The sequence below is a fragment of the Haliotis cracherodii genome, unplaced genomic scaffold, assembly GCF_022045235.1.
Source record: "Haliotis cracherodii isolate W230 unplaced genomic scaffold, xgHalCrac1.p SCAF_11, whole genome shotgun sequence".
NCBI lineage: Eukaryota > Metazoa > Mollusca > Gastropoda > Lepetellida > Haliotidae > Haliotis > Haliotis cracherodii.
In genome coordinates, this window is record NW_027266266.1 from 34,782,266 (window position 1) to 34,804,989 (window position 22,724).

At 42.1% G+C, this 22,724-nt stretch overlaps 1 protein-coding gene across 1 annotated transcript in view; it reads left to right on the top strand.

Moving 5' to 3' along the window:
- Nucleotides 1-22,724, top strand: part of LOC139456426 (fibrillin-2-like) — a 62,914-nt gene that overhangs the window by 32,159 nt on the left and 8,031 nt on the right. Inside the window, exons 46-69 of the mRNA XM_071238132.1 lie at nucleotides 141-290; nucleotides 475-624; nucleotides 1,473-1,622; nucleotides 1,806-1,955; nucleotides 2,140-2,289; nucleotides 2,808-2,957; nucleotides 4,139-4,288; nucleotides 4,472-4,621; nucleotides 4,806-4,955; nucleotides 5,474-5,623; nucleotides 6,474-6,623; nucleotides 7,807-7,956; nucleotides 9,296-9,454; nucleotides 9,710-9,820; nucleotides 10,219-10,341; nucleotides 10,671-10,793; nucleotides 12,147-12,260; nucleotides 12,775-12,894; nucleotides 13,389-13,496; nucleotides 14,531-14,635; nucleotides 14,918-15,040; nucleotides 17,378-17,491; nucleotides 19,248-19,361; nucleotides 19,667-19,765. Of these exons, the coding sequence (XP_071094233.1) occupies nucleotides 141-290; nucleotides 475-624; nucleotides 1,473-1,622; nucleotides 1,806-1,955; nucleotides 2,140-2,289; nucleotides 2,808-2,957; nucleotides 4,139-4,288; nucleotides 4,472-4,621; nucleotides 4,806-4,955; nucleotides 5,474-5,623; nucleotides 6,474-6,623; nucleotides 7,807-7,956; nucleotides 9,296-9,454; nucleotides 9,710-9,820; nucleotides 10,219-10,341; nucleotides 10,671-10,793; nucleotides 12,147-12,260; nucleotides 12,775-12,894; nucleotides 13,389-13,496; nucleotides 14,531-14,635; nucleotides 14,918-15,040; nucleotides 17,378-17,491; nucleotides 19,248-19,361; nucleotides 19,667-19,765 (3,213 nt within the window). The remainder of the gene's footprint in view (nucleotides 1-140; nucleotides 291-474; nucleotides 625-1,472; nucleotides 1,623-1,805; nucleotides 1,956-2,139; nucleotides 2,290-2,807; nucleotides 2,958-4,138; nucleotides 4,289-4,471; nucleotides 4,622-4,805; nucleotides 4,956-5,473; nucleotides 5,624-6,473; nucleotides 6,624-7,806; nucleotides 7,957-9,295; nucleotides 9,455-9,709; nucleotides 9,821-10,218; nucleotides 10,342-10,670; nucleotides 10,794-12,146; nucleotides 12,261-12,774; nucleotides 12,895-13,388; nucleotides 13,497-14,530; nucleotides 14,636-14,917; nucleotides 15,041-17,377; nucleotides 17,492-19,247; nucleotides 19,362-19,666; nucleotides 19,766-22,724) is intronic.

The window sequence follows — 22,724 nt, forward strand, 5'->3', positions numbered from 1 at the left end:
CTTTTATATACATTTCTATCATCTATAAGACGCCGGTTTCTCATGTCTCATTTGAGATTTATTTCATTCAATATCTTCACTCCCCCACTTTATTTGAAAAGAAATCCGTTTATTTAAGCATGTCGTGAATAAATCTTTAGGACCAGGTGTACCACCACGATCAACTTCAGCCCCAACTGGACAAACGTGTACCAGCCTTAACTGTAACGAGTCAGGGACAGCCAGGAGAGATATCAGAAATTGTCGATGTATCTGTAGACGTGGATTTTCTGGGGACTCGTGTCAGAGGGGTAATTCTTTCTTTCTTTTGCACCTACTCAATGTGCATGACATCTTTTATATACATTTCTATCATCTATAAGACGCCGGTTTCTCATGTCTTATTTGAGATTTATTTCATTCAATATCTTCACTCTCCCACTTCATTTCAAAAGAAATCCGTTTTATTTAAGCATGTCGTGAATAAATCTTTAGGACCAGGTGTACCACCACGATCAACTTCAGCCCCAACTGGACAAACGTGTACCAGCCTTAACTGTAACGAGTCAGGGACAGCCAGAAGAGATATCAGAAATTGTCGATGTATCTGTAGACGTGGATTTTCTGGGGACTCGTGTCAGAGGGGTAATTCTTTCTTTCTTTTGCACCTATTCAATGTGCATGACATCTTTTATATACATTTCTATCATCTATCAGACGCCGGTTTCTCATGTCTTATTTGAGATTTATTTCATTCAATATCTTCACTCCCCCACTTTATTTCAAAAGAAATCCGTTTTATTTAAGCATGTCGTGAATAAATCTTTAGGACCAGGTGTACCACCACGATCAACTTCAGCCCCAACTGGACAAACGTGTACCAGCCTTAACTGTAACGAGTCAGGGACATCCAGAAGAGATATCAGAAATTGTAGATGTGTCTGTAGACGTGGATTTTCTGGGGACTCGTGTCAGAGGGGTAATTCTTTCTTTCTTTTGCACCTATTCAATGTGCATGACATCTTTTATATACATTTCTATCATCTATAAGACGCCGCTTTCTCATGTCTTATTTGAGATTTATTTCATTCAATATCTTCACTCCCCCACTTTATTTGAAAAGAAATCCGTTTTATTTAAGCATGTGAATGAATCTTTAGGACCAGGTGTACCACCACGATCAACTTCAGCCCCAACTGGACAAACGTGTACCAGCCTTAACTGTAACGAGTCAGGGACAGCCAGAAGAGATATCAGAAATTGTAGATGTGTCTGTAGACGTGGATTTTCTGGGGACTCGTGTCAGAGGGGTAATTCTTTCTTTCTTTTGCACCTATTCAATGTGCATGACATCTTTTATATACATTTCTATCATCTATAAGAAGCCGCTTTCTCATGTCTTATTTGAGATTTATTTCATTCAAGATCTTCATTCCCCCGCTTCATTTGAAAAGAAATCGTTTTATTTAAGCATGTCGTGAATAAATCTTTAGGACCAGGTGTACCACCACGATCAACTTCAGCCCCAACTGGACAAACGTGTACCAGCCTAAACTGTAACGAGTCAGGGACAGCCAGAAGAGATATCAGAAATTGTCGATGTATCTGTAGACGTGGATTTTCGGGGGACTCGTGTCAGAGGGGTAATTCTTTCTTTCTTTTGCACCTATTCAATGTGCATGACATCTTTTATATACATTTCTATCATCTATAAGACGCCGGTTTCTCATGTCTCATTTGAGATTTATTTCATTCAATATCTTCACTCCCCCACTTTATTTGAAAAGAAATCCGTTTATTTAAGCATGTCGTGAATAAATCTTTAGGACCAGGTGTACCACCACGATCAACTTCAGCCCCAACTGGACAAACGTGTACCAGCCTTAACTGTAACGAGTCAGGGACAGCCAGGAGAGATATCAGAAATTGTCGATGTATCTGTAGACGTGGATTTTCTGGGGACTCGTGTCAGAGGGGTAATTCTTTCTTTCTTTTGCACCTATTCAATGTGCATGACATCTTTTATATACATTTCTATCATCTATAAGACGCCGCTTTCTCATGTCTTATTTGAGATTTATTTCATTCAATATCTTCACTCCCCCACTTCATTTCAAAAGAAATCCGTTTTATTTAAGCATGTCGTGAATAAATCTTTAGGACCAGGTGTACCACCACGATCAACTTCAGCCCCAACTGGACAAACGTGTACCAGCCTTAACTGTAACGAGTCAGGGACAGCCAGGAGAGATATCAGAAATTGTCGATGTATCTGTAGACGTGGATTTTCTGGGGACTCGTGTCAGAGGGGTAATTCTTTCTTTCTTTTGCACCTATTCAATGTGCATGACATCTTTTATATACATTTCTATCATCTATAAGACGCCGCTTTCTCATGTCTTATTTGAGATTTATTTCATTCAATATCTTCACTCCCCCACTTCATTTCAAAAGAAATCCGTTTTATTTAAGCATGTCGTGAATAAATCTTTAGGACCAGGTGTACCACCACGATCAACTTCAGCCCCAACTGGACAAACGTGTACCAGCCTTAACTGTAACGAGTCAGGGACAGCCAGGAGAGATATCAGAAATTGTAGATGTGTCTGTAGACGTGGATTTTCTGGGGACTCGTGTCAGAGGGGTAATTCTTTCTTTCTTTTGCACCTATTCAATGTGCATGACAACTCTTATATACATTTCTATCATCTATAAGGCGCCGGTTTCTCATGTCTTATTTGAGATTTATTTCATTCAATATCTTCACTCCCCCACTTTATTGGAAAAGAAATCCGTTTTATTTAAGCATGTCGTGAATAAATCTTTAGGACCAGGTGTACCACCACGATCAACTTCAGCCCCAACTGGACAAACGTGTACCAGCCTAAACTGTAACGAGTCAGGGACAGCCAGGAGAGATATCAGAAATTGTCGATGTATCTGTAGACGTGGATTTTCGGGGGACTCGTGTCAGAGGGGTAATTCTTTCTTTCTTTTGCACCTATTCAATGTGCATGACATTTTTCATATACATTTCTATCATCTATAAGACGCCGGTTTCTCATGTCTTATTTGAGATTTATTTCTTTCAATATCTTCACTCCCCCACTTTATTTGAAAAGAAATCCGTTTTATTTAAGCATGTCGTGAATAAATCTTTAGGACCAGGTGTACCACCACGATCAACTTCAGCCCCAACTGGACAAACGTGTACCAGACTTAACTGTAACGAGTCAGGGACAGCCAGGAGAGATATCAGAAATTGTCGATGTATCTGTAGACGTGGATTTTCTGGGGACTCGTGTCAGAGGGATAATTCTTTCTTTCTTTTGCACCTACTCAATGTGCATGACATCTTTCATATACATTTCTATCATCTATAAGACGCCGGTTTCTCATGTCTTATTTGAGATTTATTTCATTCAAGATCTTCATTCCCCCGCTTCATTTGAAAAGAAATCGTTTTATTTAAGCATGTCGTGAATACATCTTTAGGACCAGGTGTACCACCACGATCAACTTCAGCCCCAACTGGACAAACGTGTACCAGCCTTAACTGTAACGAGTCAGGGACATCCAGAAGAGATATCAGAAATTGTCGATGTGTCTGTAGACGTGGATTTTCTGGGGACTCGTGTCAGAGGGGTAATTCTTTCTTTCTTTTGCACCTATTCAATGTGCATGACATCTTTTATATACATTTCTATCATCTATAAGACGCCGCTTTCTCATGTCTTATTTGAGATTTATTTCATTCAATATCTTCACTCCCCCACTTTATTTGAAAAGAAATCCGTTTTATTTAAGCATGTGAATGAATCTTTAGGACCAGGTGTACCACCACGATCAACTTCAGCCCCAACTGGACAAACGTGTACCAGCCTTAACTGTAACGAGTCAGGGACAGCCAGAAGAGATATCAGAAATTGTAGATGTGTCTGTAGACGTGGATTTTCTGGGGACTCGTGTCAGAGGGGTAATTCTTTCTTTCTTTTGCACCTATTCAATGTGCATGACATCTTTTATATACATTTCTATCATCTATAAGAAGCCGCTTTCTCATGTCTTATTTGAGATTTATTTCATTCAAGATCTTCATTCCCCCGCTTCATTTGAAAAGAAATCGTTTTATTTAAGCATGTCGTGAATAAATCTTTAGGACCAGGTGTACCACCACGATCAACTTCAGCCCCAACTGGACAAACATGTACCAGCCTAAACTGTAACGAGTCAGGGACAGCCAGAAGAGATATCAGAAATTGTCGATGTATCTGTAGACGTGGATTTTCGGGGGACTCGTGTCAGAGGGGTAATTCTTTCTTTCTTTTGCACCTATTCAATGTGCATGACATCTTTTATATACATTTCTATCATCTATAAGACGCCGGTTTCTCATGTCTCATTTGAGATTTATTTCATTCAATATCTTCACTCCCCCACTTTATTTGAAAAGAAATCCGTTTATTTAAGCATGTCGTGAATAAATCTTTAGGACCAGGTGTACCACCACGATCAACTTCAGCCCCAACTGGACAAACGTGTACCAGCCTTAACTGTAACGAGTCAGGGACAGCCAGGAGAGATATCAGAAATTGTCGATGTATCTGTAGACGTGGATTTTCTGGGGACTCGTGTCAGAGGGGTAATTCTTTCTTTCTTTTGCACCTATTCAATGTGCATGACATCTTTTATATACATTTCTATCATCTATAAGACGCCGCTTTCTCATGTCTTATTTGAGATTTATTTCATTCAATATCTTCACTCCCCCACTTCATTTCAAAAGAAATCCGTTTTATTTAAGCATGTCGTGAATAAATCTTTAGGACCAGGTGTACCACCACGATCAACTTCAGCCCCAACTGGACAAACGTGTACCAGCCTTAACTGTAACGAGTCAGGGACAGCCAGGAGAGATATCAGAAATTGTCGATGTATCTGTAGACGTGGATTTTCTGGGGACTCGTGTCAGAGGGGTAATTCTTTCTTTCTTTTGCACCTATTCAATGTGCATGACATCTTTTATATACATTTCTATCATCTATAAGACGCCGCTTTCTCATGTCTTATTTGAGATTTATTTCATTCAATATCTTCACTCCCCCACTTCATTTCAAAAGAAATCCGTTTTATTTAAGCATGTCGTGAATAAATCTTTAGGACCAGGTGTACCACCACGATCAACTTCAGCCCCAACTGGACAAACGTGTACCAGCCTTAACTGTAACGAGTCAGGGACAGCCAGGAGAGATATCAGAAATTGTAGATGTGTCTGTAGACGTGGATTTTCTGGGGACTCGTGTCAGAGGGGTAATTCTTTCTTTCTTTTGCACCTATTCAATGTGCATGACAACTCTTATATACATTTCTATCATCTATAAGGCGCCGGTTTCTCATGTCTTATTTGAGATTTATTTCATTCAATATCTTCACTCCCCCACTTTATTGGAAAAGAAATCCGTTTTATTTAAGCATGTCGTGAATAAATCTTTAGGACCAGGTGTACCACCACGATCAACTTCAGCCCCAACTGGACAAACGTGTACCAGCCTAAACTGTAACGAGTCAGGGACAGCCAGGAGAGATATCAGAAATTGTCGATGTATCTGTAGACGTGGATTTTCGGGGGACTCGTGTCAGAGGGGTAATTCTTTCTTTCTTTTGCACCTATTCAATGTGCATGACATTTTTCATATACATTTCTATCATCTATAAGACGCCGGTTTCTCATGTCTTATTTGAGATTTATTTCTTTCAATATCTTCACTCCCCCACTTTATTTGAAAAGAAATCCGTTTTATTTAAGCATGTCGTGAATAAATCTTTAGGACCAGGTGTACCACCACGATCAACTTCAGCCCCAACTGGACAAACGTGTACCAGACTTAACTGTAACGAGTCAGGGACAGCCAGGAGAGATATCAGAAATTGTCGATGTATCTGTAGACGTGGATTTTCTGGGGACTCGTGTCAGAGGGATAATTCTTTCTTTCTTTTGCACCTACTCAATGTGCATGACATCTTTCATATACATTTCTATCATCTATAAGACGCCGGTTTCTCATGTCTTATTTGAGATTTATTTCATTCAAGATCTTCATTCCCCCGCTTCATTTGAAAAGAAATCGTTTTATTTAAGCATGTCGTGAATACATCTTTAGGACCAGGTGTACCACCACGATCAACTTCAGCCCCAACTGGACAAACGTGTACCAGCCTTAACTGTAACGAGTCAGGGACATCCAGAAGAGATATCAGAAATTGTCGATGTATCTGTAGACGTGGATTTTCTGGGGACTCGTGTCAGAGGGGTAATTCTTTCTTTCTTTTGCACCTATTCAATGTGCATGACATCTTTTATATACATTTCTATCATCTATAAGACGCCGGTTTCTCATGTCTTATTTGAGATTTATTTCATTCAATATCTTCACTCCCCCACTTCATTTCAAAAGAAATCGTTTTATTTAAGCATGTCGTGAATAAATCTTTAGGACCAGGTGTACCACCACGATCAACTTCAGCCCCAACTGGACAAACGTGTACCAGCCTAAACTGTAACGAGTCAGGGACAGCCAGGAGAGATATCAGAAATTGTCGATGTATCTGTAGACGTGGATTTTCTGGGGACTCGTGTCAGAGGGGTAATTCTTTCTTTCTTTTGCACCTATTCAATGTGCATGACAACTCTTATATACATTTCTATCATCTATAAGACGCCGGTTTCTCATGTCTTATTTGAGATTTATTTCTTTCAATATCTTCACTCCCCCACTTTATTTGAAAAGAAATCGTTTGATTGAAGCATGTCGTGAATAAATCTTTAGGACCAGGTGTACCACCACGATCAACTTCAGCCCCAACTAGACAAACGTGCACTAGCCTTAACTGTAACGAGTCAGGGACAGCCAGAAGAGATATCAGAAATTGTCGATGTATCTGTAGACGTGGATTTTCCGGGGACTCGTGTCAGAGGGGTAATTCTTTCTTTCTTTTGCACCTATTCAATGTGCATGACATCTTTTATATACATTTCTATCATCTATAAGACGCCGGTTTCTCATGTCTTATTTGAGATTTATTTCATTCAATATCTTCACTCCCCCACTTTATTTGAAAAGAAATCCGTTTTATTTAAGCATGTCGTGAATAAATCTTTAGGACCAGGTGTACCACCACGATCAACTTCAGCCCCAACTGGACAAACGTGTACCAGCCTTAACTGTAACGAGTCAGGGACAGCCAAAAGAGATATCAGAAATTGTCAATGTATCTGTAGACGTGGATTTTCTGGGGACTCGTGTCAGAGGGGTAATTCTTTCTTTCTTTTGCACCTATTCAATGTGCATGACAACTCTTATATACATTTCTATCATCTATAAGACGCCGGTTTCTCATGTCTTATTTGAGATTTATTTCTTTCAATATCTTCACTCCCCCGCTTCATTTGAAAAGAAATCGTTTTATTTAAGCATGTCGTGAATAAATCTTTAGGACCAGGTGTACCACCACGATCAACTTCAGCCCCAACTGGACAAACGTGCACCAGCCTTAACTGTAACGAGTCAGGGACAGCCAGAAGAGATATTAGAAATTGTAGATGTGTCTGTAGACGTGGATTTTCTGGGGACTCGTGTCAGAGGGGTAATTCTTTCTTTCTTTTGCACCTATTCAATGTGCATGACATCTTTCATATACATTTCTATCATCTATAAGGCGCCGGTTTCTCATGTCTTATTTGAGATTTATTTCATTCAAGATCTTCATTCCCCCGCTTCATTTGAAAAGAAATCGTTTTATTTAAGCATGTCGTGAATAAATCTTTAGGACCAGGTGTACCACCACGATCAACTTCAGCCCCAACTGGACAAACGTGTACCAGCCTTAACTGTAACGAGTCAGGGACAGCCAGAAGAGATATCAGAAATTGTCGATGTATCTGTAGACGTGGATTTTCGGGGGACTCGTGTCAGAGGGGTAATTCTTTCTCTTTTTTGTACCTACTCAATGTGCATGACATCTTTCATATACATTTCTATCATCTATAAGACGCCGGTTTCTCATATCTTATTTGAGATTTATTTCTTTCAATATCTTCACTCCCCCACTTTATTTGAAAAGAGATCCGTTTTATTTAAGCATGTCGTGAATAAATCTTTAGGACCAGGTGTACCACCACGATCAACTTCAGCCCCAACTGGACAAACGTGTACCAGCCTAAACTGTAACGAGTCAGGGACATCCAGAAGAGATATCAGAAATTGTCGATGTATCTGTAGACGTGGATTTTCTGGGGACTCGTGTCAGAGGGGTAATTCTTTCTTTCTTTTGCACCTATTCAATGTGCATGACAACTCTTATATACATTTCTATCATCTATAAGACGCCAGTTTCTCATGTCTTATTTGAGATTTATTTCTTTCAATATCTTCACTCCCCCGCTTCATTTGAAAAGAAATCGTTTTATTTAAGCATGTCGTGAATAAATCTTTAGGACCAGGTGTACCACCACGATCAACTTCAGCCCCAACTGGACAAACGTGTACCAGCCTTAACTGTAACGAGTCAGGGACAGCCAGAAGAGATATCAGAAATTGTAGATGTGTCTGTAGACGTGGATTTTCTGGGGACTCGTGTCAGAGGGGTAATTTTTTCTTTCTTTTGCACCTACTCAATGTGCATGACATCTTTTATATACATTTCTATCATCTATAAGACGCCGGTTTCTCATGTCTTATTTAAGATTTATTTCATTCAATATCTTCACTCCCCCACTTTATTTGAAAAGAAATCCGTTTTATTTAAGCATGTCGTGAATAAATCTTTAGGACCAGGTGTTACCACAACGATCAACTTCAGCCCCAACTGGACAAACGTGCACTAGCCTTAACTGTAACGAGTCAGGGACAGCCAGGAGAGATATCAGAAATTGTCGATGTATCTGTAGACGTGGATTTTCTGGGAAGTCGTGTCAGAGGGCTAATTCTTTCCTTCACCTTTTCAATGTGATTGACATCTCTCGCATGCCCTTCAGTCATCTACAAAAGTTTTAACATTTTTGTATTTAGTAATGTTGAAGTACTTTTGAATACCTTTAGGGGAAGGTAGTCCACCGAGAACAGCACCAGGACACTGTTCTTGGCTCGCTGTGGTGATGAAGAAACATAAACTGCCTCTGCATTGCACACATTAATATTCTTGCATTTCTTGTCTAAGTGACATACTTTCTTAAAAAAAATGTTGATTTGCTTGTTTTTTCCCTCTCAATCTTTAGTTACATATACATTACTCTGAACAATACGATTGCTTGATTTAGGATCAAGCTTTCCCAACCTAACAACCCAGGCACCAATCAGGCCACCAGGTCAGACCTGTACCAGTCTAATCTGTAACGATAGTGGGACAGACTTCAGAGATGTCAACAACTGCAAATGTGTCTGCAAAGCCGGATACTCTGGGGATTCCTGTCAACCGGGTACAATAGCTTCTAACTTCACATACACGTGACAGTAACCATTTCAAAGACAAAGATACTAGTGGACTTACTATAATTAAGAAAGCCCAGATAATAAGTAATATTTACATTGTTTACATCTCATCCGATCGTTCTTAAAACTAATTTAAAACTTTAGACTTAAACGATGACTGATTCTAATTCCCATATTATGAGGACAATCACTCATATTATTATGAGTATTTCGTTTACCCTATTTAATAATTTTGTTTGCAGATAATAATGGGTGTCCATTTGCTGACTGTGACGATTCTGGTACAATGTTAATTACCAGTACATGCCAGTGCCAGTGCAGGCCAGGATATTCTGGTCCTAGATGTGAACCCGGTACATATGTGTTTGCTGCATTACTGGGTGTGAGGACGAAATATCAAAATGTATAAGTGTACCATGTGTATAAGAAAAGACACGTATTCCTCTATAGCTTACGAGTATCTCTGATGCCACACTCACATATTGAAGTTTCGTCTGGTTATGGAAAGGGTTTAATCGCTTTATTTACAGCTATGCGGTTGTAACAGTTACTGCTTTGTGTAATACATTTTGTGAGTAGGTGCAACAGCTTAGCTTCCATTTTAGTGGAGGGACGGCATCGATTTGTATCACAGCAGATTTGAATTATGGAAATGCTTCGCTTTCCCCCAAATGGGTTTATATGGCTGTAAAGCCTAAATATATCGTTACAATGTTCACTATAGTTCCTCACAACAGATGTCATGTTTCAGATGACCGGTCTGCGGTTTGTCCTGGTCTAAACTGTGACCAAGCTGGAACTGCTGAGACTGACACTGACACCTGCATATGTCTCTGCAAAGTTGGTTTCACTGGAGACACCTGCCAAGGCCAGAGTAGGCTTATCTTTCCTTCTATTCAGAAGAGGAAAACTCGTTTCAACAATCTTTCTATTCACACCAATTTCAGCCCTTCCATGGTTCTACATGTTCTTGTCCTTTATAAATGACTGTCTTCTCGTCTTTGTATCCTATTTAGATCGAACATCTCTGCATAATAATGTTGTCTGTGTTTACTGGTCTTAGATCAATACTATCAGACCTAGTTGTTTCTTCTCAGGCTTGATGTCTTCATCAGAATACCTGACATTTGCATTTTGGATTCACCTATTTTGCGTGCTTTCCTGTTGTCCCCTTCACTCAGTCGTTACGAGTATCACCATTAGGTCCACAGTGCACGGCTGCTGAACTCGGCTGTTCCCAGGAGGGCACATGGGATATCGATCTGGATAGATGCCAATGTGTATGCATGGACGGATACTTTGGACTGCAGTGCGAGAATACTGGAAGTATGACAGCATGGTGTCATGTCAACTCTTCTATACTATGCATGGCATTCATATGTTCCGGATCTTGCTGTCTGAATAACTTTACATCCGAAATATACTTCTTTGTCTCTATGCATGTTGAGACCATTTCAATGCCCTTGTTGCAGCTCGTGTATGATGCTTTGCAGATGTCAGAGACAGTCCGGATCTTGTGCTTGCTGATACCATTTCAATACCCTTGTTTTAGCGCTTGTGCAACTTTTTCCACGCCTGTATCAGCTACTTCAATACTCGTATTTCAATCTCTGCTAGTTGATTCTTTGTCCCCACAATGGACAGTTTAATGTGTGTATGCACGACGGGGCCATTTCAATACCCATGTTTCAATACTTGCTGTGTGATGCTTTGAAAAAAATAGAGAATGAACATCCGCATTCTCTCTGCCTTTCCTCAGATGCTCTTTTCAAAAGATATGCTCTGGATTTTAACGTTCTGGCTATATACATCATACTTTCAAACATTTCACAATTGGTATACCTGTTTGTGTTGTTTTTTCGGCTTGTTGTGTGCTGCCTTCATTATCGTCTATTTCATAGACCTGAATTCTATGTAATTTTCGTTGGCGTTGGCACATATTAGTATTGTACAGGATAAGTTTCCATTACGTTGTGGTGCTTACCATCAATATACATTATTATATAGTGTTTGATGTTATTTCAGAACGAATTTCCGGTTATGTTTTGTATGTTTAATTTCAGCTTGTTATAACATGTATGTCTTTCATATAACAGCATAATGCTTTGCACACAGGTTGCAAGGAATATTGCATATGCTTAATCATGAAGCTGTTTGGTTATGATGTAAACCGGAGATAAGCTGCTTTGTTGTTTTTCAGATTATGATACACTCTGTCTGAATGACACATTATAATATCCATGATGATTGTGCATGTAGCAATGTACTTTATATAATTCTCTGATGGAGAATAAAATGTTTTTATTGCTTCTTAACTATTACGTCAGTGACAAGAACGCCATATGTACTTCATATGCAATACTAGTTCTTTCTGATTAAGCTTCGTCATAATATTGAGAGGCATCGAAGGTATCTGAGAAATTATAAAACAGAAGTCATGAATCGTTGATTTGTTTATTGTAACTAAAAATCCTTCAATGAAAGAACTGACGTAACAGATCTCATTCATATGATATCTTTACGTAGGGTCATCATAAACTGAGATTGATTTGTATAATTAAATTTAACTTGAATGAAACCTCTCAGGGACTTCTCCAAATTTCTCGAGCCTACTCCCACTCAAGATGTCTTCTTGAAACACCTATTACGATAGAGATGAACAATTATGTGTTCTTTCAGTCGATCCATGTGCTACCTTCACGTGTCTGAATAACGGGCGTGTCAGCCAGCAGAATGGACAGTGTGTCTGTGTCTGTCCCTCTGATTACGCGGGATCTCGCTGTGAAACACGATGTGAGCATTGTTTACAATTGTTTTTGCTTTCCTCTCTCCACATGATTACTCGGTATATATAAAAATGTTTTATTGCGAACAATTTCTTGAAAATTTTCATAATGTTGAGTTATAAAACATAACTCAAATCAACAAGTGTTTGTTCGGAAAACACGCAGATATAATTCTTCCTGATGCCTTTTACAGATCAGTTCTGTGTTGTCGGGTGTTCTTCATAACTAAAAGATTTTGTTAGAAATGTCTGACCAAGGCGCTAGCCCATGCTATTAAAAAGAAGGACTAATGTGGATCGCCTGGTTAACAGTGTCAGGCCTGGCGGGTTGTGTGTCATTGAACCTCAACTGCGTGGAGCGTTGCTCAACAACTGGTCATTCTGGCACAGGCTTTATCATTTACAGGACGCTAGGACTATTTGAACTAATGCTGCCTGGCGAATCAATGTGTATGAGTGTGAATGCGCATTACAGACTGTGTTCTTCGTACCTGTGTTTACCTGAGGTGTCATTTCCTTTAGTTTGCGATGGTCGCCAGTTCTGTATGAACGGAGGAACCCCCCAGCGTGTCCCCCAACCCTCGAATGGCGTTTGTCCATGCACCTGCCTTCCTGGCTTCTCTGGTAACCAGTGTGAAACAGGTGTGACCATCTAATATATATTTGCGTAATTCTTCAGTGGGCTAAATCCTCAGTTTCTCTTTGGTTCTGTTATCAATATATGAATTCAATGAACATAGTGACATCACAATTCACATTTACTGCAGTGACGTCAACAAGGAAAGAATGAGGTCATGTGTTATGTCATGGACTGTTCATTATGTGACGAATTCTGAAAATAAAAAATCCAAATTTCACTCGGGTGAAACATCACTTTTGTAAAATGATATTTAATACATTCGACACTCAATCTGCCCCAGTGCCTCAGTGACACTATGTTTTCAGAGCACGATGGTGTAGATCACAAACAAACTACGTAATAAATAGAACACTGGTGTTTTCTCGTCAAATAACATGTTTATATCTGACATTGTCAAAAAACCATCACTGGATAAGATAAATATGTTATTGGCAATACTATTCTCTGTGTATGTATATGATGCCTGTGATGTTTAGTACTGATGCCGTGTTCCCAGGTCCTCGGTGCTCGCTCAACTGCCGGTTCGGTGCTCTGGTCGAAGCAACGGCAACCAGTCCGTGCTCCTGCCAGTGCAACACGGGATATACCGGACAACTGTGCGACAGTGAGTGTTAGCATAGCGCGTTGCAGTGAGTTTGAGTGACTTGGGTTTGACGTCGCCTTGAACAATAGTTCAGTTATACCACGGCGTGACAACATGATATTGGAGGAAACCCCGAAGTAATTTAGTTCTTAAATGTTTACCAGTTAAGTTAAAGCTACAGGTATGGTGCTGACAAAACAAGGATCACTCTGAGTTCTGTTTCGACGTTGCTAACTTCCTGGCACGAGTAAGGTGAGGCGAGACGAGTCGAAAATTAATGGGGGTTTTAACGTCGCACTCGAGATTATAAGATTAATGCACTTATTTAGCAACATTGCGTGCATGCATGCGTGCGTGCGTGCGTGCGTGCGTGCGTGCGTGCGTGCGTGCGTGTGCGTGTTCGTGCAAATTTCGGCGCTTGGGACACCCACAAGTCATTGTTTTTGAGTGAGTTTTAACATGGCCTTATTGTGGGCTGATCATACAAGCATGATAATAAAAACTTCATGGGCATTATGAAGAGTAACGATCTTTAAAATAAAAGACTTTTCACAATATTACGTTTGCATGTTTATCTCCAGACAGTATGCGTTACCCGTGAAGATCCCGGTGGAGAATAAGAGAATAGATCTTCAGCAACCTATGCTTGTCGTAAAAGGCGACTAACGGTCAGGCTCCCTGACTTGGTTAGTGCATGTCATCGTATCCCAATTGTTCATGATATCAATGACTCGACTATTTATAGACCACCGTCGTATTCTTCACGCGGTCATATAGCTGGAATATCGCTGTAAGTGCGGTCTTAAACAACTAACAAACAAAACAAGACGGTATGTGATATTCTGTGGTCGTTTTGTCTTGAAAGTGATATGTCCCATCTCAAAGTCCGGGAGGGAAGTACTCGCTGCTAAAACTTTGTCAGGATAATACTCAACTTTACAAATCATCGTGAATAAACAATATGTGAGAATTAGAAAATGTTCAGTTAGTTCATACATGTTTATATCAACAAAAACGAGTATAGATAAGATATATAAACAAGTTTATCATTTTAGCCTGCGCATCAAACCCGTGCCGTAACGGCGGTTTCCCATCACCGAACGCACAGTGCAACTGCGCCTGCCCAGTAGCATTCAATGGACGATTTTGCGAAACACCCGGTAGGTTGCATGTGACAATTGTGGCTTAAAACAATAATAATTGAGGTCGTGTTTCTTGTCGGAGTCAAGACATGTTTCTTGAGTCGCTTGCCTCACGAAATGATCATGGTAATGCTGATGACAATGACGATGCACTGATGATGATGATAATGATGATGTAGGTGTAGTAACTATTATGATCATTACGGTGGTGAGGATGAGTCGTTATTATTATAGTGTGGCGTTGATGATTATGATGATGATGATGATGATGATTATTATTATTATTATTATTTTCGCCAGTCTGTGACGCCAACTCCCCACTCTGTCAGAATGGCGGTACACAGGTGCTGAGTGGCGGACGCTGTGTGTGCCAGTGCGCCAATGGATTTTCTGGTGAATTTTGTGGAGCTCGAATTATTATCCGTGAGTACACTCCATCTGAATGATGAGTTCGGCAACCTCTATCGCTGTTAACATTACAAGTTATCTTTGTTGTATACATATTTGTTGGCGGACCTTCGCCTAATAGGGTGTAGGTTGTAGTGCAGGATGGGTGTAGGTTGTAGTGCAGGATGGGTGTAGGTTGTAGTGCAGGATGGGTGTAGGTTGTAGTGCAGGATGGGTGTAGGTTGTTGTTCAGGATGGGTGTAGGTTGTTGTGTAGGATGGGTGTAGGTTGTAGTGCAGGATGGGTGTAGGTTGTAGTGCAGGATGGGTGTAGGTTGTAGTGTAGGGTCGGTGTAGGTTGTAGTGTAGGGTGGGTGTAGGTTATTGTGTAGGGTCGGTGTAGGTTGTAGTGTAGGATGGGTGTAGGTTGTAGTGCAGAGTGGGTGTAGATTGTTGTTCAGGATGGGTGTAGGTTGTAGTGTAGGATGGGTGTAGGTTGTTGTGTAGGGTGGGTGTAGGTTGTTGTGTAGGGTGGGTGTAGGTTGTAGTGTAGGGTGGGTGTAGGTTGTTGTGTAGGGTCGGTGTAGGTTGTTGTGTAGGGTCGGTGTAGGTTGTTGTGTAGGGTGGGTGTAGGTTGTTGTGTAGGGTGGGTGTAGGTTGTAGTGTAGGATGGGTGTAGGTTGTAGTGCAGAGTGGGTGTAGATTGTTGTTCAGGATGGGTGTAGGTTGTAGTGTAGGATGGGTGTAGGTTGTAGTGCAGGATGGGTGTAGGTTGTTGTGTAGGATGGGTGTAGGTTGTAGTGCAGGATGGGTGTAGGTTGTTGTGTAGGGTCGATGTAGGTTGTTGTGTAGGGTGGGTGTAGGTTGTTGTGTAGGGTGGGTGTAGGTTGTTGTGTAGGGTGGGTGTAGGTTGTTGTGTAGGGTGGGTGTAGGTTGTTGTGTAGGGTCGATGTAGGTTGTTGTGTAGGATGGGTGTAGGTTGTAGTGCAGGGTGGGTGTAGGTTGTAGTGTAGGGTCGGTGTAGGTTGTTGTGTAGGGTCGGTGTAGGTTGTAGTGTAGGATGGGTGTAGGTTGTTGTGTAGGGTCGGTGTAGGTTGTAGTGTAGGGTCGGTGTAGGTTGTTGTGTAGGGTGGGTGTAGGTTGTTGTGTAGGATGGGTGTAGGTTGTTGTGTAGGATGGGTGTGGGTTGTTGTGTAGGATGGGTGTGGGTTGTTGTGTAGGGTCGGTGTAGGTTGTAGTGTAGGGTCGGTGTAGGTTGTTGTGTAGGATGGGTGTAGGTTGTTATGTAGGGTCGGTGTAGGTTGTTGTGTAGGATGGGTGTAGGTTGTTGTGTAGGATGGGTGTAGGTTGTTGTGTAGGATGGGTGTAGGTTGTAGTGCAGGATGGGTGTAGGTTGTTGTGTAGGGTCGGTGTAGGTTGTTATGTTGGGTGAGTGTAGGTTGTTGTGCAGGGTGGGTGTAGATTGTTGTGTAGGGTGGGTGTAGGTTGTTGTGTAGGGTGGGTGTAGGTTGTTGTGTAGGATGGGTGTAGGTTGTTGTGTAGGATGGGTGTAGGTTGTAGTGCAGGATGGGTGTAGGTTGTTGTGTAGGGTCGGTGTAGGTTGTTGTGTAGGGTGAGTGTAGGTTGTTGTGTAGGGTCGGTGTAGGTTGTTGTGTAGGGTCGGTGTAGGTTGTTGTGTAGGGTCGGTGTAGGTTGTTATGTTGGGTGAGTGTAGGTTGTTGTGCAGGGTGGGTGTAGGTTGTAGTACAGGATGGGTGTAGGTTGTTGTGTAGGATGGGTGTAGGTTGTTGTGTAGGATGGGTGTAGGTTGTAGTGCAGGATGGGTGTAGGTTGTTGTGTAGGGTGGGTGTAGGTTGTTGTGTAGGATTGGTGTAGGTTGTTGTTCAGGGTGGGTGTAGGTTGTTGTGTAGGATTGGTGTAGGTTGTAGTGTAGGGTGGGTGTAGATTGTTGTGTAGGGTCGGTGTAGGTTGTTATGTTGGGTGGGTGTAGGTTGTAGTGCATGGTGGGTGTAGATTGTTGTGTAGGGTGGGTGAAGGTTGCGTTTTCGTGTTAGCCCGATGAAAGTTCAGTAAAATAGCGACACTACCGTGTAGTGTATCATGGGAATTACATAAATGGGGACATCACCTTTTGTTGTCAATTTCCCCCTTTAGATATTTTCAGCATTTTGAAAGGGAATGACTTTCATGAAAATATCGATTGACAATGGCATGAAATGGACTGGTCTGTGATTAGTTGTACTTACACTAGAAGACACAGACATACAGTCCATTCCATCGTAATTATCCTATATTTCTTTTATGAATACATTTTGCACAGATTTTTGTGTATTTACGAGTAGCATGTTTAGGGTATCGCACTGTTCTCCAACAGCATGCGACCAGACAGCTTGCCAGAACGGCGGAACAAACGAGCGATTTGGAAGCACGTGCAGATGCCAGTGCCCTGTCGGGAGTTCCGGTATCAACTGTGAGATTACGCAACCAGGTCAGTTGGCTCGTGGGAATACATGGGTAACAGGATATACATCAGCTGGCACTGTAAATGTTTGTTGCAACTATTACTACAAAGCTTTGCTTTGTGTCATAAATGTTTTGGACAAAAGCTGAGTTGGGGAGGGATCGAGCACACATTCCTGTTATGTATTTAAAATCTACTGATTTTCTACGCAGTTGCTTCCCTAAGTTGTGGGTTAAGTTCGTGGGCTTTAATGCTGAACGGAGCATTCCGTCAGCTATATCCTGGCTGTTGGTCACCACCATGTTGGTTCAATCGAATCTGCTTGGTAAATCTTGGCCGATATTGTGTCACGTGAACCACTTAGTTGGGGGTAGGGAGTCACATGATAAGGGTAGATATGACATATATATGCTCCTCTGGTACAACCTTTGATTCCAGATCCCTGACAAATGTTGTGAACGAGAGAGAAAATGGCCTGAGCACTATTCCAGTCATACCACTGCTGCTTGTACACGATTGAGTCTTGGCAACATGGCTGGGGACATGTTGTAAATAGGGCTGACAAGTATCATTTGAGCAGTATGCAAGAACAGACAACTCTTGGTTGTTCTGCTAAACAGTTGTTCTTATCGCCGTATGGCTGGAACATGAGCGACACAAACATTTCCATAATCATAAGAGTCCATTGTACCTTTCCGACTATATCATAAGCATGTGTTTATCAATCATTCTACCATGAATTTGGAAATTACTCGATTCTGATTGGTCATTTAGAGGCTATTAAATCACAATAATAAACCCCCTCTGATTGAAACAGAATAGTACTTTTTTCAGTCATTGTCGGTAGGCATATTTAACTAATTATATCTAAAATTACAGGTTACAAAATGCAAAGTTGCGATTACTACAATATTCAGAGAATGTGTGACAATGCATTTCGTGCAGAAAACAAGAAAGAAGAGAATGTAGTTAAAGTTTTGGGGACAACAGAGAGCTTTCGATATACGACTACGACGTCATATCTTTTGCGTCACAATTAGCGATATGACATCACAGTGGTGAGGTGCTGTGTGGAACGAAGCTTTTCAAAGCTTGCTTAGTTTTCTTTAGGGGTGCCCACTTCTTGTTATCTTACCAAATTGCCGTGCTTACATGATTTCAATGCCTGTCATATGTTTGCATGAAGTATTACTGTGTATACAAACAGCTTTACCCCGCATAAACAGCGCGATATTTTGTTCACAGGCTGTTGTCGGTGATTCCGTAATTCGGATCGACAAACCACTCGAAACACTGGACTCAAAACCCATGCCGCTTCACTAAATATATTTGCCACAACCAAAGAGTTCGCGTTTTATTTAGTCATGACAGAATGGAAATAAACATTCTCTGTTTTCAGTGGAGATCTAGGTTACCTGCAGATTTAACCGCGCTAAACTGAATTTGGAATCGAACGCGCAGCTCTACATTGAAAACACAGTATGTTTATCTCCTAACTATCAAAAAGCAATGATAACAGGTGTTTTTAGAGGGTGAGCGTATCCTGCCCCACCGGGGACACCCGTCACATGCAATAGCAACTCAGATGTTCACCTGAACAATACCGATGCGGCCTAATATTTGAACTCACTCACTACTGAACACACGGAGAGTCGGATTCGTATAACAGATAGGACACACTCCACATCCTAAAAGTTGTTCGCCGATTTGAACATATGAGTTAAATGACGAGCGGTTCATTTGGCACGGCAGCTAAAACTTTGTTTGCACTTTTCTTCTTCAGTATGTAACCCGAATGCTTGTAGGAATGGTGGAACTAACGTAAGATTTGGAAATAGATGCATATGTCAGTGCCCTGTCGGTTCTTCCGGTCTCAACTGTGAAATCATCACTCCAGGTAGGTCGCCGCTGTATGCCTGTAGGGGAAGGCAATCAATACAGGAATTGTACCAACAATGGAGAAACATGCAGATACACATTCCCCGACAAATTCTCTCATTCGTATCTTTTCCCTGGAGAATATATGACACAACAAACTCAGATTAAGATCCTTGTGCCACACTGTATTGTTACACAAAGCGACCTAGGTCTTGAACTTGACCCATGTCAAACACAGGGACAGAAGGATACCCTATAAATGCCATCAGTTTAGAAACATGTACCTTTCGAACTTGACTGTAAGTAAATGACACTTGGTTACAGAATGCAGTCGGACTTATTGCCAGAACGGCAGGGCTGTGTCCTCCAATGGCAACTGCGTCTGTGTCTGCGACACCGGCTACACAGGTCTCACCTGCAGTGGTAAGTACAAACCCATCTCAAGTCATGCGGGCAGTCGGGCAGAAGATCCCCCCGTGGTGGCCTATGCATGCCTCAGAGCCATGTCCTCCTGAGGATTGGACGTGTTTTACGCGACAGTGTGCATTCATTCAGTAGTAGCTGTTCTTGCACGATGGTGTTCAGAGTGGTATTGTTAAGAGGGATGTTATCACACAGTGACAGAACATGAGGGGTAGAAACTGGGGTAAACAATGGAATATTTATAACTGTAGTCATTCAGAGGTTAGACATGAGGACACGATCTATCATGAGCGCTGCTTGGTGGTAACATTGGCGATCAGGTTGTAGTGCAGGATGGGTGTAGGTTGTAGTGCAGGATGGGTGTAGGTTGTTGTGCAGGGTGGGTGTAGGTTGTTGTGTAGGGTGGGTGTAGGTTGTTGTGTAGGGTGGGTGTAGGTTGTTGTGTAGGGTGGGTGTAGGTTGTTGTGTAGGGTGGGTGTAGGTTGTAGTGAAGGGTGGGTGTAGGTTGTTGTGCAGGGTGAGCGTAGGTTGTTGTGTAGGGTGGGTGTAGGTTGTTGTGTAGGGTGGGTGTAGGTTGTTATGTTGGGTGAGTGTAGGTTGTTGTGTAGGATGGGTGTAGGTTGTTGTATAGGATGGGTGTAGGTTGTTGTGTAGGGTCGATGTAGGTTGTTGTGTAGGGTGGGTGTAGGTTGTTGTGTAGGGTAGGTGTAGGTTGTTATGTAGGGTGGGTGTAGGTTGTTGTGTAGGGTGGGTGTAGATTGTTGTGTAGGGTCGGTGTAGGTTGTTATGTTGGGTGAGTGTAGGTTGTAGTGCCGGGTGGGTGTAGGTTGTTGTGTAGGGTCGGTGTAGGTTGTTATGTTGGGTGAGTGTAGGTTGTTGTGCAGGGTGGATGTAGGTTGTTGTGTAGGGTGGGTGTAGGTTGTTGTGTAGGGTGGGTGTAGGTTGTAGTGCAGAGTGGGTGTAGGTTGTTGTGTAGGGTGGGTGTAGGTTGTTGTGTAGGGTGGGTGTAGGTTGTAGTGCAGGATGGATGTAGGTTGTTGTGTAGGGTGGTTGTCGGTTGTTGTGTAGGGTGGGTGTAGGTTGTTATGTTGGATGGGTGTAGGTTGTAGTGTAGGATGGGTGTAGGTTGTAGTGTAGGGTGGTTGTAGGTTGTTGTGTAGGGTCGGTGTAGGTTGTTATGTAGGGTGGGTGTAGGTTGTTGTGTAGGATGGGTGTAGGTTGTTGTGTAGGATGGGTGTAGGTTGTTGTGTAGGATGGGTGTAGGTTGTAGTGTAGGATTGGTGTAGGTTGTTGTGTAGGGTGGGTGTAGGTTGTAGTGCAGGATGGATGTAGGTTGTTGTGTAGGATGGGTGTAGGTTGTTGTGTAAGGTGGGTGTCGGTTGTTATGTAGGATGGGTGTAGGTTGTTGTGTAGGATGGGTGTAGGTTGTAGTGTAGGATTGGTGTAGGTTGTTGTGTAGGGTGGGTGTAGGTTGTAGTGCAGGATGGATGTAGGTTGTTGTGTAGGATGGGTGTAGGTTGTTGTGTAGGATGGGTGTAGGTTGTAGTGTAGGATTGGTGTAGGTTGTTGTGTAGGGTGGGTGTAGGTTGTAGTGCAGGATGGATGTAGGTTGTTGTGTAGGGTGGTTGTCGGTTGTTATGTTGGATGGGTGTAGGTTGTAGTGTAGGATGGGTGTAGGTTGTTGTGTAGGGTGGTTGTAGGTTGTTGTGTAGGGTGGGTGTAGGTTGTTATGTAGGGTGGGTGTAGGTTGTTGTGTAGGATGGGTGTAGGTTGTAGTGTAGGGTGGGTGTAGGTTGTTGTGTAGGATTGGTGTAGGTTGTAGTGTAGGGTGGGTGTAGGTTGTAGTGTAGGGTGGGTGTAGGTTGTTATGTTGGGTGAGTGTAGGTTGTTGTGTAGGATGGGTGTAGGTTGTTGTGTAGGATGGGTGTAGGTTGTTGTGTAGGATGGGTGTAGGTTGTAGTGTAGGATTGGTGTAGGTTGTTGTGTAGGGTGGGTGTAGGTTGTAGTGCAGGATGGATGTAGGTTGTTGTGTAGGATGGGTGTAGGTTGTTGTGTAGGGTGGGTGTAGGTTGTTGTGTAGGATTGGTGTAGGTTGTTGTGTAGGGTGGGTGTAGGTTGTAGTGCAGGATGGATGTAGGTTGTTGTGTAGGATGGGTGTAGGTTGTTGTGTAGGGTGGGTGTAGGTTGTTGTGTAGGATGGGTGTAGGTTGTAGTGTAGGGTGGGTGTAGGTTGTTGTGTAGGATGGGTGTAGGTTGTTATGTTGGGTGAGTGTAGGTTGTAGTGTAGGGTGGGTGTAGGTTGTAGTGTAGGGTGGGTGTAGGTTGTTATGTTGGGTGAGTGTAGGTTGTAGTGTAGGGTGGGTGTAGATTGTTGTGTAGGGTGGGTGTAGGTTGTTATGTTGGGTGAGTGTAGGTTGTAGTACAGGATGGGTGTAGGTTGTTGTGTAGGATGGGTGTAGGTTGTTGTGTAGGGTCGGTGTAGGTTGTTATGTTGGGTGAGTGTAGGTTGTTGTGTAGGGTGGGTGTAGGTTGTAGTGCAGGGTGGGTGTAGGTTGTTGTGTAGGATGGGTGTAGGTTGTTGTGTAGGATGGGTGTAGGTTGTTGTGTAGGGTCGGTGTAGGTTGTTATGTTGGGTGAGTGTAGGTTGTAGTGCAGGGTGGGTGTAGGTTGTAGTGCAGGGTGGGTGTAGATTGTTGTGTAGGGTGGGTGAAGGTTGCGTTTTCGTGTTAGCCCGATGAAAGTTCAGTAAAATAGCGACACTACCGTGTAGTGTATCATGGGAATTACATAAATGGGGACATCACCTTTTGTTGTCAATTTCCCCCTTTAGATATTTTCAGCATTTTGAAAGGGAATGACTTTCATGAAAATATCGATTGACAATGGCATGAAATGGACTGGTCTGTGATTAGTTGTACTTACACTAGAAGACACAGACATACAGTCCATTCCATCGTAA